The sequence below is a fragment of the Alternaria incomplexa genome (genome assembly GCF_024043165.1).
Source record: "Alternaria incomplexa strain BMP 0042 chromosome Unknown scaffold_14, whole genome shotgun sequence".
Taxonomy (NCBI): domain Eukaryota; kingdom Fungi; phylum Ascomycota; class Dothideomycetes; order Pleosporales; family Pleosporaceae; genus Alternaria; species Alternaria incomplexa.
Window position 1 is genome coordinate 680,823 of NW_026249863.1, and position 19,182 is coordinate 700,004.

At 53.5% G+C, this 19,182-nt stretch overlaps 6 protein-coding genes across 6 annotated transcripts; 3 read left to right on the forward strand and 3 right to left on the reverse strand.

Annotated features, from left to right (window-relative positions):
• Nucleotides 1-310: 310 nt before the first annotated feature.
• J4E90_008949 (uncharacterized protein) lies at nt 311-2,057 on the reverse strand (the record flags this gene model as incomplete). The annotated part of the gene is made up of 4 exons (XM_051438470.1): nt 311-317; nt 475-1,682; nt 1,729-1,908; nt 1,971-2,057. 4 exons carry the CDS (start codon nt 2,055-2,057, stop codon nt 311-313), a joined length of 1,482 nt encoding a protein of 493 aa, XP_051287780.1.
• A 758-nt stretch (nt 2,058-2,815) lies between these two features.
• On the reverse strand, nt 2,816-4,149 carry J4E90_008950 (uncharacterized protein; the record flags this gene model as incomplete). The annotated part of the gene is made up of 2 exons (XM_051438471.1): nt 2,816-3,711; nt 3,765-4,149. 2 exons carry the CDS (start codon nt 4,147-4,149, stop codon nt 2,816-2,818), a joined length of 1,281 nt encoding a protein of 426 aa, XP_051287781.1.
• A 1,174-nt stretch (nt 4,150-5,323) lies between these two features.
• On the forward strand, nt 5,324-8,251 carry J4E90_008951 (uncharacterized protein; the record flags this gene model as incomplete). Its single annotated transcript, XM_051438472.1, is given in 3 exon segments — nt 5,324-6,446; nt 6,559-7,621; nt 7,639-8,251. 3 exon segments carry the CDS (start codon nt 5,324-5,326, stop codon nt 8,249-8,251), a joined length of 2,799 nt encoding a protein of 932 aa, XP_051287782.1.
• A 410-nt stretch (nt 8,252-8,661) lies between these two features.
• On the reverse strand, nt 8,662-14,168 carry J4E90_008952 (uncharacterized protein; the record flags this gene model as incomplete). The annotated part of the gene is made up of 3 exons (XM_051438473.1): nt 8,662-9,966; nt 10,015-13,647; nt 13,809-14,168. 3 exons carry the CDS (start codon nt 14,166-14,168, stop codon nt 8,662-8,664), a joined length of 5,298 nt encoding a protein of 1,765 aa, XP_051287783.1.
• A 927-nt stretch (nt 14,169-15,095) lies between these two features.
• J4E90_008953 (uncharacterized protein) lies at nt 15,096-16,604 on the forward strand (the record flags this gene model as incomplete). Its single annotated transcript, XM_051438474.1, has 3 exons — nt 15,096-15,221; nt 15,290-15,994; nt 16,041-16,604. 3 exons carry the CDS (start codon nt 15,096-15,098, stop codon nt 16,602-16,604), a joined length of 1,395 nt encoding a protein of 464 aa, XP_051287784.1.
• Nucleotides 16,605-18,096: 1,492 nt separating this feature from the next.
• Nucleotides 18,097-19,001, forward strand: J4E90_008954 (uncharacterized protein; the record flags this gene model as incomplete). The annotated part of the gene is made up of 3 exons (XM_051438475.1): nt 18,097-18,435; nt 18,524-18,714; nt 18,803-19,001. 3 exons carry the CDS (start codon nt 18,097-18,099, stop codon nt 18,999-19,001), a joined length of 729 nt encoding a protein of 242 aa, XP_051287785.1.
• Between the last annotated feature and the right edge of the window lie 181 nt (nt 19,002-19,182).

The window sequence follows — 19,182 nt, forward strand, 5'->3', positions numbered from 1 at the left end:
TTCGAGTTGTTTGTGCATATACAGGTGCTTCTAGCGGTGGCGTTTGGTGGGCATGGGCATTTACTTGGAAGCTTTATCGTCATAGACTAGCTCATACCAAGGCTATACCATACAGGAATGTGATATGACATCGATACATATTATTCATAAATCGCCAATTCCTTCCATTCCAACCACACATCCTCTCCATCTAAACCAGCCTACCACATGAAATCCTCCCCATCCCCAACCTCCAGTCCACTCATCCCCACCCCACTCCCATTCCCATTCCCACCCACGTCCTCCCCAGCAGGCACCAAACTCCCCACCCTCAAATCCTTCTCACAGTAATGCATCTCCCTCTTAAACCGACACTTCTTAACGCCCCACCCCTCCCCCTCACTACACCCCTCCCTCTGACAATGATGTCCATAAAAGCAATCCGCTCTCCTACACGCCCCTTTCCTCGGACAAGGATTACACTTCACCACATACTCCAGCACTTGCCTCGCCTCGGGTTCTAGTTCGCTGTGGTCGAAAGGACAGTTTGGGGTTGTGCAGCGCTGCTGCAGGTGGAATGTGTTGCAGGGTTTCGCTTTGGCGAAGCGCGCGTTGTAGGTTTTCCAGGCGGAGGGTGCGGGCATGGGGAGGTGGGGGTCGAGGCGTTGGTGGGAGGTGTTTAGGGGGATGAAGCCCGGGATTGGGGCGGCGGGGAGGAGGGCGGAGAGGGAGGTCTTGGGGGAGGGGTGTTGTTGGGATGATTGGGATGAGAGTGGTAGAGAGGGGTATGGCGCTCCTGTGGGCCCTCTTGGTGGTTGGGAAGAGCCGGATCCGTTTGTATCGGAGTGGGTCTTGAGGATGTGGAGGAAGTTGCATTTGGTGCCGAAGCGGCAATTTCCTTTTTGGAAGTATTTGCATAGCTGTGAGTCTTTTTCTGGTTTTGAGGAGTACTTGGCTGTTTGGGTGTATGCGGAACGGTCTTCCCAGCCTACGCGTTCTTGGTCGAAGAAACTGTTGGATTCCATCGGAGATAGATCGCCGAATGCGGAGTCGCTCATGCTAAAGGAGTCGTCTCGTCTCCATGATTCTTTGCGTGGAGTCGACGTGCCGGGTGTGAGTATCGGTTTCTGTACTGCGGCTAGTGCCTTTTGTTTGGGTGCTATTGATGGACCACCTTTGGTTGTAGGCACAGTAACGGGAAGTTCCGACCATCTAAAGACAGTGGGGAACTGTGTGACGTTCAAGTTAAACTGGTGGAACTCCGAGTTCCATCCAGCGCCTTGGACAAGGGTAATCTTGTCGCGTACACCGCTGAAGGGTACGAGTTGGGATAAATAAGCCGGATCGTGGCAAGCGGCGTACAGAACATGGCTGCACGCACTATCCTCGGAGGCGATCTTGAATTGTTCTCGGATCTTAAATTTGGTGCCTTCTTCGTCTAAAGCATCAACGAAGTCGAAGAGGCTGATGGCTCGGGTAAACGCAGCCGAGAAGGGAGAAAGCGAACGCTTTTCCAAACCGACGAGCTTGGACCTAGCTAGTTGCTTAGATAGATTGGTCAAGTCTGCGTAGATTTTGACATGAATGCGGGCGGATCGGGCTTGTGGGAAGCTTTGCAGGAGGTATTTCTCAATGGCGTCGTTGAGCATACGAGCAGCGCGCATTCCACCTTCTTCCTTGTCGCGAATGAATTCATCGTTGAACTGAAATATGTCAGCGCGAAGTTCGAAAAGTCATGATAATACTGACGATGTAGTTGTTGCCGTCTATTAACACCAAGACGTATGGGTTGCGAGCCGTTGTCGCCGCAGCTATGGTTGGTATAGGTATGCCTGGAGGCGCAGCGATAGTGCTCTTGCCTTTCTGTTCATAGGCTCTTTTTAGGTCTTTGTATTCGTCGAGTAGTTGCCCATACTCTCTAAGGAGGTTCTAAGCGGGGTTAGCGGAATGCGGACTACCTAGATAGTGAGGAAATCTCAGTATTGGCTTACTGTTAGATCATTTTGCCTGGCTTGATCATTGAGTTTGAACTGCTCTAGATGCGTATCTAGCGAGTCGATCTTTCCGTCGGCTAACATCTTGAAGGTAGCGCGTCGTCGGCGTTGATGGCGAACGCGTCGGTGCCTTGACGGGAAAGTCGGCCAATTGGGTTGGCAAGAGACACCTATCGAAAATAACCCACAGCGATTGCGAGTCCAATCTCGAAGGGATTTAGGATATTCCCATATCCGCAAACAATTAGCAAGTTGTTTCCGAGAAAACGCGTTGACAGCAAGCCATTCCGCGACGTGGGGCGGGGCTCCTGCTCCGCGTGTGCTAGCGCGGGTGCCTTAGCGTCAGGAGTCAGCTCCGCCTCCTTCACTACCTACACATTACGACTGCGGCGACCTGTGTACTCTGCTTTTACGAACCTGACGTATTTAGTATATGGGTTGCTCATGGATGTTCGAACCCAGTGACGTCAGCAGCAGGTCACAGCCTTAACGTCTTGCCGGTGCTTGAAAGTTGCCAGCGCTCAAAAAGGTCACAATATCGGGGAAATTTCATGTCTTTACGACAGCATCACCAAAAGAACGGAAGCGCACTGACTAGGAAGCATCTTATTTTGGTTGGATCATTCAAAAGATCGGGATGAAGTAGAACACATACTCGAATGCACTTCTTATGGACGAGATGACGAAGCGAATGGCAGCTTATGATGGTCTGCAAGAGAACGATGTCATTCAAGTCATCAAGAACCTTTACAAAGGGGCGTTTGCTAGTGGATCCGTCTGGGAAGGCTACGCGAATCTTTGGGAGCGGACAGAGAACCTAATTGATCACTCTGTCTCGCGAACTATATCTCTGGAGGAGGAATCATCTTGAGTTCTGCAAACTCTCCAAGCACCTCCCTGATAGCGTCATTTGAGTCCACGAACCCATGCCAGCCCATCTTCCGCGCCTTGTTCATTGTAAGATCCAGAGAAGAGCCCATCAAGCCGCCGTCCGTAAATCCAAAGATGCGATCGATATCCATATCTTGAAGCTTGTCTACCTTGAGACCATGTTTAGTAATGATCTCCTCCCATGCCTTTTGTACCTTCTCTTGCTTTGCCCAATCAGTCAGCGTGAAACGGACGCGGAGCTTTGCAGGGGGACCGAAGCCCCGCGGGGGCGGATCGTGCTTTGTAGCAATGACTGTGTAGGCACTGTCGTCCAGGCTGGGAGTCTCATAGCCAATGCCATACCATCCCGCATACTTTGGCCAGAAATTACCCCACGTAAAGGTCGTACCGTCCATAGTATTGAACTTCTCGTTCTTCGCCCCATCGTTAAGCACAGCCCATTGCTCCATGTACGCGTTCATCTTGCTGCTCGACATGCATCTGTTCACTTCCCATGCTTGAAGGTCAGTTGGAAACTCAAGCTTCTCGCCTAAGTGTTTCTGTACACTTGCATAGACGCCCAGCGGAAAAACAAGGTTCATTGCGGCGTCCGGCACAGCGCCGAGAATACCCGCTGGCATGCATACGTTCCAGTCGATACCCTGCCTTTTGCAAAAGTCCCAGAGGAAATCTTCTTGTGGGTAGTAGAAGTTGGGTTCGAGAGTGACGCGTGGTGCTGTTTCTTCCTGGGGAGTAGCTGCAGGGCCGAGATGGATACCGTAGTTCTTCGCGCCGGTCTGGAGCATGATGCGCTTTGGTTTGATGTTGGCTATGGTGAGAGCTTCACAGAAGTTCTTGAGGAGGGCGGCTGCGGTAGGTCAGTCTCGCAAAATGGGAAGTTATAAATCAGCTAGCACGTACTGTTCACCTTGCACATCTCCTCGGCGTCGCTCCACAAGCCACCACCTTCTTTCGGCTTAACTTGCACGTAGGAGTAAAAGAAAACGTAGTCGGCCTTGACACCCTTCTCCTCCAGCACTTTCGCGATATCTTCTGAGTCCTGCAGGAAGTCGAGAGGTATGTGCTCGGCATTCTGCGGTAGTCCGTCGGGGATCGCGGGTGGTCTCCGTGACAAACAGTAAATCTTCGTCCATCGCTCGGGATCCTGCGCTAGCACACGCAACATATAGTTACCAGAGATACCATTTGCCCCGGTTATAATGGCTGTGAGCCCTTTCAACGACGAGGGATATACAGGTAGGCCGTGAAAGATGCCTTTGCTTTCGACCAGCTGCTGATTGGACATTGTGGATGAAGCAGTGTAGGAGAAATGTGATGGAAAAAATAAAGAATGAGACTGGGTCGCGCAACAGTAGAATAGATGCTATACTCACTGATGCGGCATGTTCGACAAACTGATGTCCACCTGTACAACCTCGGATCATGACGTATTGCGGGGAAGTGCAGCAAGATCGATGTCGATAGCAGCAGTGCCGCACAACATACGGGTGGATACATGTATGACACATGCGATTATCCAGTCGAACTGCACACGCTTCTGTCATGTCATCCGCGTGATACACGCATATTTCACCATTATCTTTAGAGCTGTCGGAATTGTGATAGCGCGTCTAGTCGCGTCGAGACAACACTGTACGGTCAATCAGCGATCTGATGAAAGAAGATACACGCTCTCAAGCTGCTGATGTAGTAGCGACAGGCGATACCGTGGATCAAATGGCAGAGCCTGTGTCTCCAGTCGTAGTGGGCGGCCGGAAGATAATCTGGAGTGCGTCCAACGGTGACGCGTTTGCGTCTGAGTTTTAGCGCGGCGCTAGGCAGGACCGATCATCACGGCTGCTACGCGACATTACACCTACAACACTTGACCTTTTGCCACAACGACGCCCGATATTGACACGATTGGGATCCATTTCTTGAAAGTATACATCACAATATATCTTCCAGTGCTGTCTGATGCGGCTTGCTGCCTTAGTCCTCAACCTCCCAACACGCACGTTCCAGCCAAGCGGACGTCCGCAGTTCATTGAATTTCTAAAAGGGTGATCTACGGAGTCAATGTTTGGGACGACTTTTGCACTTCTATACACCAGATGATATTTCCTAGTCATTTCTGTTGGAATATTAGGGTGTTGTAGCACTGCGGGCCAGCTCCGGGTTCAATCTACCGCTCGGGATCATATTGCGCCGTAGTGCTCGTTCGCAATAGCAGGTACCTCGCGCCATCTCTGGCGGAAACATTCCGTGATATCGAAATCGACCCAGGAAGTCATTCGAATTTTCCAATCCTTACAGTCTCAGGGACGGCGTGGCTCAAGAGCTCTAGCAGCGCGCCTGGTCAACACTGCTGCTCGCAGACACAGAGCATTACGACGACCGATAGCGCGATGCCCCAAGCGACCACCCGGCCGCATAATTCTTCCGGTGTGAACGGAGGTCAACACAAGCACGGTAAAACCATGGAGAAGGACATTTCAAAGCTTGTAGCCGTTCCTAATATCGCTCTCAGGCCAAAAGAGCAGCAAGTCTCACCGACGGACCAAGGTATACCAGAGACTTCCAGGAACAACGATACCTCCGAGAGTGACCCAGCTGACATTGCATGGGATTATGATGTATACGCCGCGCCTTTCGTTCCACCAGGTCTCCAAGCAATCAACACCGAAGTGGCTACTGTCATCAACACAAGACCCAGACATTTGATCGACTTCGAGCAATATGTACATACAGTCGCCGGAACAAGCTTTGTACCTCCACCCTACGCGGAGCCTGAAGATCACACGATCAGATCAGCAGCGGGTTTCCCTAAGTCGCTCAATGAGTCTACCTATCTGCAACACTTCGACACATCGACTGCCATTGAGTGTATAGCGACGGAGAAAGAAAACGAATCATACGCGATGTATCAAGTCCCACTCTGGCAATACCATCCATTGGAGGGCATCTGGTGCCTATCGATCCCAGGACTGAGAGAAGATAACCCACACATTGAAATGGGCGACGTGCTTCAGATACGTCAACTGTATGTTAACGAGACAGGAGCCTTGACGTTGATGCCAAATTATGTGGATGATTACCAATTCGGATACATAGGAACTCCTTCAATAGCATTCAGGCCCTGGACAGGCGTACAGCACAATACCGCAGTCTTCGGTGTCAACCGTGCGCAAGAAACAGTCTATTTCAAAGCAGATGGCCTCTGTCCACCGGTACCACCCATGCGCATGTTCGCTAACGTCGTCATTCCACTGAAGTTCAACGTCCTCCAAAGCCGGCGAAAAGCTTTGGCACACCTCAGCTCCGAGCTGAGACTCGTCGGCTTCTCCCCACGGACATATGGCTACCCATCCTCGAACGGTAGACTGAATCATTTTGGCGAATCGCCCGGTGTCAAGTATGCCACACCTCATGCCGACGCCACGAGAGCCGCATCCCACGATTCTCATAACGATTGGAGTCTCCGAATCCTGTTCCCTGATGAAGCTCATGGAGAAGTCCAAACTACACTGCGCAAAATTCCCCATCGCAAGCTTTTCGATCGCGCTGTCAACTACGAACAAGCGCATGCTGTCAACGATATATGTACTAACGTATATGGGACTGTGCCTTACTTGATCAGTGGACCGCCAGGTAAGGGAACAACTGTGCGAATTGCATCTAGGACTACACTGACTTGTTATCTTAACCCTAACAGGTACAGGAAAGACAAAGACTCTGGTAGAGACGGCAATGCAACTGTTGAACACTACAAATATCGCACACATGCTAATATGCGCTCCATCGGAGGCCGCGGCGGATACACTCGCCCTCAGGCTGAAGGAATATCTCTCACGAAAAGAGCTATTTCGACTTAACCGACCAGGCAGGGCTGATAACGAGGTACCACGGGAGCTATTGCAGTACTGCCATATCGAGAACGACATGTTCTGTCTGCCACCATTCCGGGAGCTCATGGCCTTCAACATCGTAGTAACCTCTTGTCAAGATGCGGCCATACTGGCAGACGCAAGATTGACCAACAATGATCTCTGGACTATACAAAGGAATATGTCATCAGCTTTCAGCCCGGACGACGAAATCCCCAATCCGAAGCTACATTGGAGCGCCCTACTCATAGACGAGGCAGCTCAAGCTACTGAACTAGACGTCTTGCCTGCCATTAGCGTTGTGTGCCCGCCTTTCACTTATCCGACCACGTCGCCCCAGCCACGCATAGTGATGGCAGGAGATGAGAAGCAACTGGGACCACGAACCGTATCCCGCGACCTTCGAGTACGCAGGTCGTTGTTCGCCCGGCTTTTTCAACGACCGCTATACGAGAACCACCCTCTCTCGCGCTCCAAGATCAAGCCATCATCCGGCCCACCAGTACTGAAGCAGGCAATGTTACCGATCACATACCCACCATTCACATTACTCGTCCGAAACTACCGTTCCCATCCCGCCATCCTCAGCGTACCAAGCGCTCTCTTCTACAACAACACCCTGATCCCAGAGGCTCCACTCCCAAACACCCCACTCCAACAGTCCGATCTCTGGCGCGGCCGCAAGTGGCCCGTTCTATTCATCCCACACACCGGCCTCGACGAAATCGAACGCGACAACGGCGGCTGGTACAACATATCCGAAGCGCGCATCGCCTGCAACATAGTCCAAACCCTCCACCACTATTCCTCCGTCAAGCAATCAGACATATGCATCATGTCGCCCTTCGCCGCACAGGTCAAACTCCTTCGTTCAATGATCCGTTCATCCGAGTATGGTAGAGGCGCAGGATTATGGACGTCAACATCGGTCCCTTGGAAGCTTTTCAAGGACTCGAGAAACGGGTCGTTGTGCTATGTACAACACGAGCACGAACGAGGTTTCTGGCTAAAGACGAAAAGGCAGGCTTGGGTATCGTGGGTGGAGGCAGGAAGATGAACGTCGCTCTTACGCGAGCGAAAGAAGCGCTGTTCGTTATTGGCAACGTTGAGGTCTTGGAGCAGAATGAGCATTGGCGGCAGTGGATAGCGTTTTGCTGGCGGAACGGGCTGGTCAGTGATGAGAAAGGAGGTTGGGATGAGAGGACATTGGGACGAAATGGAGACGAGGTCAAGATTGGCGTGCTAGAGAAGGCGTTGATTGCTAAGGAAGAGCAGGTCAAGCAGAGGGGGAAGGTGTTGGGTGCTGGGGCGGTGACGCAGGATGTCGGCGAGTATGATGCTTGGGTTGAGAGTTTGAGGGAGACGCTTGGGGAGGGGGATGAGGAGGAGGGGGAGCAAATAGGAGAGGAGGGTTGTGAGGAAGACGAGGAGGAAGCTGTTGTACAGGCTGATGATACTATCGCTGGCGCTGAGGAAGGAGAGGTTGTGACAAGGACTGGCACTTTGGTGTCCAACCACTGAGGCGATGCTAACGGTTTGGAGCGCGAATTGAACTCCCTTGAAGCAGCGAGAAAGCAAGCAAACGTAACGAGGCCTAGACTTGTCACTGTACTACTCACTGCATACGCAGCCCTCTATGATTAACACAAATTGTTGGCAAGCTGCATTTGTCTAACACCGTATAATTTTGACGTACGAACGACTTTCTGACGTTCATTACGGGGTATCAATATGTCTAGTAAACATACTCCAACTCCTCAAAGGCCAAGCACGTTCGGCACCATGACCTATGCTCCCCACGCCAAGCTACCATGCAATACCAGAACGCCTTTTCCTGCACCCAGACCTCCTAATCGACAATACCGATCCCGCTCCCAAGCAATTCAGCGAGAGACGCTATTCCACCATATCGCTCAAGACACACCACGCCTCTAGCCCTGAAACAAAAAGCCCCTCAGCGCATTCTCGACCTGCTGATCGTCATATCCCTGACCTTGCAGCTGTTGAACCATCTGCTGCTGCTGAGCCATGCGTTGTGCTTGCTGCATAACACCATTCGCACCACCATACACCCCTTCCATCTGTGCCTGAGGCGCGAACGCTGCATACGAGCGAGACGGATCGTTCGAAGAACCTCCAGACATAGACATAGGCGGGCCCACAGAACCAGAGCCTGGCCCAGCGCCAGAACCTCCACCATTCACACTCCCGCTCATACTGCCCGGCGGCCTGTTATACGCGTTCTTAGGCGGACGACCCATACCAGAGTAAGTAGGAGGAGGAATAGGCTGGCCCTTAGCCAGCGCCGCCTTTTCCCTATCCCTCTTCTTCTGCTGCACAAGCGTGCCCTTGACACCACGGAGGTACTTCATGGCCGCATCAACGAGTTCTTTCTTTTCGGGCGAGTTCTTAAGCGCCTCGAGCATCTCGCGGACTTGGGTTTCGGATTTGATGTGTGGGCAGGTGCGCGAGTGGCCGAAGTGGGCTAGGCCGCAGAGGTTGCAATGTTCGACGCCGGCGGCTTTGAGTTCGCAGGCGCCTTGAGGGTGGTTCTTGTGACAGGCGGGGCAGATACGGTTGCCGAAGGAGCCGTAGGTTGGTTCGAGGGGGTTGCGGATGGGGATAGTGGCGCGCTCGAAGGGTTTGACTGTGACTTCGTTAGTCTTTGGGGCTTGTGGCGATGACTCTGGTGGTGGTGTGGAGAGATCGATGAAGGCGGCTGGTGGGCGGGGTGACGACGCCTGGTCTGAAGAAGTGGCTGGATGACTCCGACCATCACTGCTCGGATGTGTCAAGAGCTCGAGTCTCATTCGAGTACCACCTTTCGGTGGCACAATCTTCACCGGCTTCAATGGCGACCTGACAGCTCTCGCACCACCCTTCTTAGGCGTAGTTTGCACAGGAACAGGTGCAGTGGGGGACTTTGACAAAGGAACTTGAGACGCACCTGCGCCATTCTGCTTGTACAGCGAAGAGCTGGCGTTGTTTGTTGTACTGCGATGGCGAACATGACCGAGCTCCTTGGCTGCATCGACCTCGTCATGACCCGGCTCAGGCTCGCTTTCGTCTTCAGACTCGGCTTGGAAGTCAGTATCGCTTTCGGAACCTGTCTTGGCTTTGCGCTTCCTGCTCGGCTTCTTGATTGGTGACGGCGGTAATGCGGATTCCTCGCGTCGATCGTCTCCTGCGGTGGATGCTGCATCGGCGTCTTTTGGATCTATCACGTAATCGACAGTCTGCACGATGTTAGTACTTATTCTAATGGAGGATAAGACATTGCGTACTTGTTTAGCCCGCCGTCCTCGACCCATAGCCTCCGCCTTTGCAAGTGCCTCAGCGGCTGCGGCGGCTTGTCGTTCCTTCAAGATCTTGTCCCAGACACCTGGATCTGGAGCAACTTCCTCGTCTACCGTGTCGAAATCGTCCTGTAATGCGCCTTTCTCGTTGACCCAGATACGGGCAAAGCCAAACTGAGATTCCGCGGAGTCATCGTCACCAGTCCGTGTATTCTCGATCTGGCTACGATCGAGTAGCTTGTCGATGGAGGCGTCATCGTACCGGATGTCATGGTCGGCATCGTCGTCTTTGAAGAGCTCCGCCGCGCCATGCTTGAGTATCGACTCGACATCCTCATCCTCGGGGTCTTCACGGTCGAGATCTTGGACAACGACTTTGTCAAGGGCCATCTTCTTCTTGCCCATCTGCATGATCTTCTCCTCTACAGAGGCTCGAGTCGCCAGCTGAAGGCACAGCACCTTCTTCTTCTGACCGATACGATGAGCTCGAGCAATGGCTTGAAGATCTTGATGAGGATTCCAATCGGGATCGAGGATGATGACGGTATCAGCGGTTGCAAGATTGATGCCTACACCACCAGCACGTGTGGAGAGAAGGAAGGCGAATAGCGGCGAGTCGGGTGCGTTGAACTGGTCGATGCGCTTCTGCTTCTCGAGCGAGCCCATGGTACCGTCTAGGCGCTGGTACGGAAGCTGCATACCGTCCAAAAAGTCCTCGATGATATTGAGCATGTCAAGAAACTGGCTAAAGATGAGTACGCGATGACCGCGTTCCTGAAGCTTCGGAAGTAGGGTCTCAAGAAGAGATAGCTTGGCGGAAGCCTCGACGAGATTGCGATGAGAGACTGCGGCAACTTCGCTTCGCTCTTCAATCTCTCTGCTATAGACGAATGGATGGCAAAGACACTTGCGTAGCTGCATAAGTATATTGCTCAAGTTCGCACGTTCCTGCTGCTTCAGCTGCTTATCGGACGTGAAGAGAGCTTTGAGCAACTCTGGACTCTTGGACAAGATAGACTTGTAGACTTGCTTCTGGAGATGGCTCATGGAGATGGGAAGAATGATCTGACCCAAAGGCGGGAGGAAAGTCAGGACCTTGGCCTTAGTACGTCGCAGAATGAAGGGTCGGATCTGGTCATGAAGCTCTCGGATATTGTCCGCTGTCATCTCAGCGTACTGCTCCTCAAGCGCAGCAGCATCGATAGTGTCGTCGAGGAAGTGCAGCAAGTTGAAGAGCTCACGGGCATTGTTTTGCAGCGGCGTACCAGTCAACAAAAGGCGAAACGGCGCGCGAACTGCCGTAAGAGCTGTATACAACTGAGACTTGTCGTTCTTCAAGCGCTGGCCTTCGTCAACGACGAGACCTGCCCAGCTAACACCCCTGAAGAACCTCCTGCAGTTGTCATCGGCGGCTGCGTCGTAGGAGGTCACAACGATGTGGCATCGCAAGTCTGTTGTCTTCTCGGGATACATCTCGTACTGGTAGGCCATCTCACGAGCCTTGGCGGACCCGAAGTAAGCCACCACGCGAAGAGACGGCGCCCATTGCTTGATCTCTCGTCGCCAATTGGCACATGTCGAGTTGGGGACTACAATCAAGAAGGGGAAGCAGTTGTGCTCTTGGATGAGGGTCGCCATAAAGGCAATGACTTGAATCGTCTTTCCGAGACCCATCTCGTCGGCGAGGATGGCGTTCTTCTGGTCGTACCACTTGTAGTAAAGCCAGTTGAGACCCTCCAGCTGATACTTCATCAGCTCACCACCAACAAGGTTATCAGGCTGTTTCTCTCGCTCAAGTTTGGCAAATGATGTGCTGCGAGCCTTTTCAATGCGTCCTTTGAGGGGTCCTTGCTTGGGAATCTTGACGTAGCGACCTGCCACCCAGTCGTTGTAAGCAGTGACAAAGTCGAGCCACCTGTCACCGTCTTCTGGGGTTGGTACGCTCTCCCATACTGTATCTTCGTAACCGAGTCCCTTGTACTTGATGAGCGCCTTGTCGACTTCCTTGATACGAGCTTTGTCAATCTCTTCACTACGGACTTCAACATAACTCGTGTACTTGATATCGAGGACGATATCGATGCGAAGGTACTCCTCGGGGATGGCATCTTCGGTCCGCATCTTCGGTCCGTCCTCGCGCTTAAAGAAGGCCTTGCGCTGGACTGCAGCCGTGACACCCCAAGTCCAGGCTCCGGAGTGCCATGCGGATCGGAAGTAGGACTCGTTCTCCCACTTGATCAAGTACTGCTTATCGTCTTCGCAAACGAGTTCACATGGTGTACCCGGACGGTATGTCTCAACATCCGATGGGCGCCAAGCGATGATACCGCCTACCTTCTGATCGAAAGTCTCGTCACACTCCTTGCAGAGCCATTTGCCAGAGTACTCGCGGAAACGCTCATCTGCCATCTCCTCGTCGTCGCGATTGACGTCCATAGCGTACTGCGACATGGGTGGTAGATGATGGTAATGCCAGGCACGAGAGCACTTCGTGCAGCGGAACATGACGTTGTTGGGATCGTTGACAAGCTCAGAAGGTACGTCGACAACTGGATCATGGCCGTCGTTTTCCTCGCGCTCCTTCATCTCCTGCTGTGTGGTTTTGCGACGTCTAAAGGGTCGACAGGAAGGACCCGAGATAGCGCAATCCTGACATCTGGATAGATCGGGAGCAGTTGCGTCTTTCTTCTTGTAGAAGTTGATGCACCTCTTGCATTGTAGAACGAACTCCTCGTCTCCAATCTTGGTGACTAGATGATCGCGAGTGGAGCGGTTGCCCAAGCAGTTCTTGTGGTAAGCCAGCGAGCAACCTTGGCAGTAGACCAGAGGCGCAACGTTGGGGCCATCGAAGCAGACTTCGCAACCCCCGGCGTGTCGTGCACGAAAAGGGTCACTTCGAGGTAGATTCGGAAACACTTCTCGGACGACTGAGACCTTCTGTGCAACCACTTTGGGAGCCGAGTCAGATCGATAGACGTCGTTGATACCCGCTTCCTGCATGTTGTTTGTAGCACGTGTTGCCCGATCAGATTGTCGGACTCCCGCTCGGGGTATCTTCTCAGGCTTTGCAGCACGCAGAGAACGTCCCTTGCGTTTGCGACCTGGTAGTAGATCTGAACGGAGGATGTCCGAGGCGCTGGACTCGTCTGTGGATCCATCTTCCGAGTCTTCGTCTTCGTCTTCGTTGTCGTTGGCGTTTGTTCGAGTCGGCTGTCTTGTTGAACGTCGTGTGGATTGTTGTACGCCTTTGCGATGCCGACCCTTCCGCTTCTTGCCGGCGTCTTCGGAGTCTTCTTCACTTGTAGAGAGCGCAATGAGATCGCTGTTTTCTGAGCGACCTCTTGCTGGACGTCCTCGACGGGCTGCGCGCCTCAAGCCTTGTGAGCGGCCATTGCGACGACCTGGTGACTCGGAGGCAAGCTCGTCTTGATCGTCGTCTTCGGAAGAGGAGATGGGGAAGTTCGAGATATCCACAAAGCCCTCGTGATCAGCCTTGCCTGCGCGCTTACGAAGTCTCATGTCGTGGTCGTCGCTACCGGTCGCGTTTGGATCGTCGTCGGGTTGGAAGGTTTGTAGTGCCTCTGGGCCACCGTTGAGTTCGAGGAGCTCTTCGAAGGTTATCTATAAACACTTAGTAAGATACTTCGAGTAGGTGGTTGTAGAGAAGAAGGAATCCAAGCAGAGGTGGTGCTTATATAGCGGGACCAACTGCACCCGGCGCGAGGGCTGCCTTTACCGGTAATAGTAAGGGAATTCGAGACATCCAAGATATAATCACTCACCTGTTTGACGCGGTCACCTGACAGCCTGACCTCGTAAATCATCTCGCCCTTCCTCCCAGAGAACTCGCGTAGGATCTTCTCCACTTCATCTTGGGGTTCGTAGTACTTGTACTCCGCCTTCTTGACTTTCGCGGAGGGTATTCGAACGCATACCGCCCGGCGCTTGCGGGGCGGGATATTGACATGCATAGTGAGTTCTTCGTCCATGTCGTCCTGCACTGACATGGTAGCGGGGGAGTTGGACGCTTCCCTCTCAGGCGCGGGGCGGGGAGTACTCAGGGCAGCGTTTGCCTTGGGCCCTGGTGGCGGCTTCTTCTTAAACGCGGCCATAAGTGCCGCACCATCTTCGTCGCTACTCATTTTGGCAACTTGCGATGCGTTTGTCTGGTGTGATACGTGACGGTGGGACGGCTCTTTTGGCAAGGAATCTATGTCGACAGCATCCAATGGGCCCGACTCGGTCGAGGGGTGCGGAAATGAACCAGGACAAGGTTCGATATCCTTGGCAGGTACAATGTACAGCTTTGAAATGCGGGATGAGTGGGGAATGGGGATGCAGGCGCGCTGCTGTACCGTAGTTTCCGTCGCGTCTCGGTAAACGATGATAGCGCCCAAACGCCAGACGCGTGACTTCGCGTCCCGCGCTTGCCATCTTAGTGCGAACGCCTGGCTTGGCAATCAGGAACTTTTTGTCGCATCGCTTTTGCGCTGGTTACGAGTCAAGTCTCGAAATCCACCACGCCTGCCAAATTGACCTTGTTATGGTTTATTCCTGCCTCTCTAGTAGTACGCTACTGCGCTCACGCCAATTGGTCAGCCCACGCACCTTCCTCCGCTACAAATCCATTACTGCCGCCATCGAGAGGGGCAGGCAAGGTGGACCAGATCGACCCTTCCGACCGCGGACACGAAACGACCGCAACGACGAAAGAGATGAACCGGTGAAGAATCGCCGTGAGACTCGCCGTGAGGCACGGTTCGAGAAATTTGGTCCTCCTCGTGACGATCCAGAACCAAGATTCGGTGATCGCTCGACTGTAGCACCTCGCAGTAGCAGATTCGGACGTATACCCCGCGATGACGATGCGCCGAGTCGGTCCAAGGAAGAGCGACCGAGCGGCTTTGGAAGAGATCGATCGAATGGTTTTGGAAGAGAACGATCAAGTGATCTGGGAAGAGAACGACAAGGCGGGTTTCAACGAGAGCGACAAAGCAGCTTTGGAAGAGATGCGCGTGGAACGGGAGCCGAGCAGGGCTCGCACCGCCCCAGCGAGGCACAAAAACAATATGAGCGATTGTATGGCGAGAGAAAACGATCTCCGCACAGGCTTGATCCGGAAGGGAGACGAAACGGGGATATACACCCACCAGAAACTTTCCGACGCTATGAGGATGGCTATAGGCCCCAGCCACGTATGCCAAATAATCGCAGCGACTCACGGAAACATAGGACAAATGATCGCAATGACTCACGGAAACAGAGGCCAGAGAGAAACTGGAGGGACGACAGGGCGCCTTCATACACGCCCCGCACTCGCGATGTAGCAGACGAAGGTGTCACTGAAGCACGATTCTCCCAAAGGGGTGATGACGCGACATCATACAGTCCGCGAGCTCGGGATGAAAATGACCGTTCTTTCGAACCGCGATTCTCTCACAGACCGGATTCGAAGGGCGCCAGAAGAGAACGCCATGGCCGAGAGTCGTCTGATGCCGGCGCGGAGACGCAAAAGCCTTCCGTGCGAGGACCAGAGTCACTCCCTTACACGACTGCCGCTTCAGAGTTCGTATACGGGTATGGGAGCGTGGTAGCTGCGATCAAGGCGGACCGGCGTAAATTCTACAACCTATACGTACACTCACGAGGTGCAAGTAGAGAAGGCCTCATGTCTCGTATCAGGTCGCACAAACTATTCCCAATCACACAAGAAGTTGGAGATGAGTATATGCGCGCTCTGGACAAAGCAAGTAGTGGTCGACCTCACAACGGGGTGATTCTCGAGGCATCGCCTCTGCCTGTCCCTCCCATTACCGAGCTGAAGACGGCTTCTCTCGAGGATGAGAGCTTCAGGGTCACACTTGATAGCCAAAGCGCTGAAGACCTGCTCGTCAACGGCAAGCAAGAGCTATACTCATACAAATCTGGAGGGTGGAGACACCCACTGATCCTCTACGTGGACGGAGTAGTAAGTACAACAATACCGTCTATAAGATGATAGCTAACAAAGACAGGTCGATGAAGGCAATCTTGGGGCTATTGCACGCTCAGCCTATGTCCTGGGTGCGGACGCCATCATCACGCCGACCCACCATACCGCAAACTGGAGCCACATCGCGGTCAAGGCCTCGGCCGGTGCCGCTGAGGCCATCCCGCTTTTCAAGGTCGGAGACCCAACCGACTTTCTAAAAAAGAGCGCGGGTGCAGGGTGGTGCATCTACGCGAGCGACGCCATTCCGCCTGCGCCCCCAAGTCTCTCTTCAACCGAAGACGCACCCGAGCCTGGATCCAACAAAGTAGTTTACACTATTTCGCAGGGCAGGAAACGTCTTCCCGCCGACCACAGCCCAGTTGCCGAGCACCCCACAATCCTCATGATGGGTGCTGAGGGCACTGGATTGAAGACCAGTCTGGTCAACCTGGCGAGATACAAGGTCGGAATCCCCCATGGCCGCGAGGCCAACGAGGTCGGAGTCGACAGTCTGAATGTCAGCGTTGCTGCGTCGATACTCTGCTACGAGATGCTGCAGAAGCCGAGGACACAGCCTGAGCGAAACCCCGAGAACGTTGTCTTCTAGACCGTTACCCATTCGAGGAACACGTCCTCTGTACTATATGTATACTTTTAAAGCTCCATTGTAAGCTTGCAGGCTGGACATGCCAACCTTAGACTGGCAGGTGGTTCAATAGCCTTCAACGACGTGCGTCGTTATCAATTCGCTCTCTCCTCCGTGCGAGGCATGCGCCGTTGCAGCACTAATCGTCCAATGACAGATGCAGGCCAATATGGTAGCTGCATGATGCTGCAGTGCGGAGTGCGTCCACTAGGTGCTTGCCGACTACCTAGCTCAGCGCCTCTTATCACCGAGGCCTCCCTAGCCCAGCAAGAATAGCTTCATGGCGACATCAATCGTGAGGCTTAAAGCGGTGAGGCAAATTTCAAATGACCATTGCTGTACTCGCGTCCAGCTGGTACCGCGATTTACCATTCGAATATCGCATCGGCCCCACGTGTTCGCTACAGTTCGCATACCGGTGGGCTGACGCTGATCGGTGGTGTGGCTGGTGTGCGTGACCAGATCCTTATCAGTGTATGCAACTGCCAATCCATCATCCCATCCAAAAATGCCTCGTACCTGTGACACGCAAAGATTCGGAGTCGGAGGATACTGGGAAGTTCACAAGACTTGACAAAAGTTTAAGTTTCAAGGAAGTAGCAGAGCCTAGGATCATGCCATGTCCATCACGACATGATCGGCGATCGGAGCATGGCGCAAAGCTCAACATGGGATTTGACACCGCTTTTCCGAAATGCGATGCAGATTTTGCGCCATCCAAGTCTGTGAATCCTTCGCGCTCGCTTGGTGAAGGGGACATGTCGTATAATGTATATACCTGAAATAAGAATGTGAACACCGTGACACTGGCTATACCCACAACGCGCTATGCGCTATCAGTAGGTGGTGTCGAGGAAAAGTCCTAGCGGTGAAGTGAAGCTAGGGGCGCGTGGGGAAAGGCGTCCAAGCGCCTCTGTCGTCATGGAGCACACGCCTCGCCATACCACGATCCTCCCCCTCCTAGCGCGATTCCAGACGGGAGAGCAGCGTTTTTCACACCCACCCATCAGCCAACTCCCACCCATATCATGGTGTCGCTCTGACCCCGTGTAGCCCTGGCTGAATCCGTCCTCCCTGCACCTGCGCCTGCCCTCAGTCACCTGGCGACTGTTTATCTATTCGCTCGGTCGCGCCTGCCAACCCACCCTTTGTACTCAACCGCCGCCTAGAGTTAGAGCCTCTCCGTCCTGCACGCACGCTGCAACTGCACGCCTCACACCTAATCGCGCATCCCGCCGTATCATAAACCCCGCAACTCCTCCCTTTGCGCCACCGTCTCGATTCGATCAAAGACTCGGGGCGAAACTTCTCACCACCCGCTAAGACAGTAATTACACATCCACCATGACGCGAAAAATTGTATATGGCGTGGGCCTCATCCTCACCCTGGCCTGTAAGAGACGATGATAATGCCGCTACAAAGGAAAATGAGACTGACTGCGCAGGCACCATCATGACCATCGCCAGTATCTCGATGCCGCGATGGGTCAGCTATAGCCCCGACGGCAAGCGCGAATACTCGTACGGCCTACACAGTCGCTGCTCCGCCGTCACGGGCACCTGTGTCCCCTTCCCCAAGATGAGCGACTGCGCAAAGGACCCGTCCTTCTGCAACATGTGGCGGACAGTCGGTTTCCTGACCTCCTTCGGCGTCGTCGTCGAGCTATGCGCCATCGTCTCCTTCATCGTCATCATCTCAGGCGGAGTCCAGCGCCGGGCCGCAGGCTGGCAAGTCGCCGTTGGCGTCCTCTCCTTCAGCGCCATCGTCCAGTGCGCCGGCATGGCCATAGTGGTACGTGTCTTTCCCCGCGTTTTCCCTGCTTCCTGCAGGGTCCCATCCCCATCGCAGAAGCAAAGCATGCTAACAGTCACACGCCCAGGCCTTCCTCTTCGACCACGACGAGCGCTTCTGGTCCGGCTGGCACCTCGACCTCTCGTGGACCCTCTGCACCGCCAGCTGGACCATCCTCTTCCTCACCTCCGTCGCCATCGCCGTATCCGCTTTCTACCTCCCCGTCGAAGGCGACTACGAGTTCATCCCAGAAGAATACTACGGTCCGCCAGACGATCGGTAAGGGCACACCAACATCTACATCCACATCGCACATTGCGTATCTCGCTGTTGTGCAAAAAAGAATCGTTTTGATTTGGGTGTGTAGGCTTCTTTCGCGCATCTCGGCTTGGGACAACGGCTTCAAAGGCCCCGACTCGGGCATGCAGTATAGTTACCAGCGCGATCAGGATTCCATGAGCGATGTTGTTAGTATTGCGGCGAGTAGCATTGCGCCTAGTGATCGCATGAGGAGGGGGAGCAGTATTGCGCCTAGTAATCGGAGGGAGAGTGATGCGAGGAGATAGGTGGAAAATGAATGGCTACGGCGCGGTACGATCATGATACGAAGACGCCGCGGGCATATGCATAATGTGGATGTGGGAGTCGGAGGCATATCTTTATCACTTTGGGCGACAGTTTGTCTGGTCTGTGTTGCGCTTTTTGCGGTTTTGCGGTTTCGCGAACTTGTTTTTGCTTTTTGTTTGT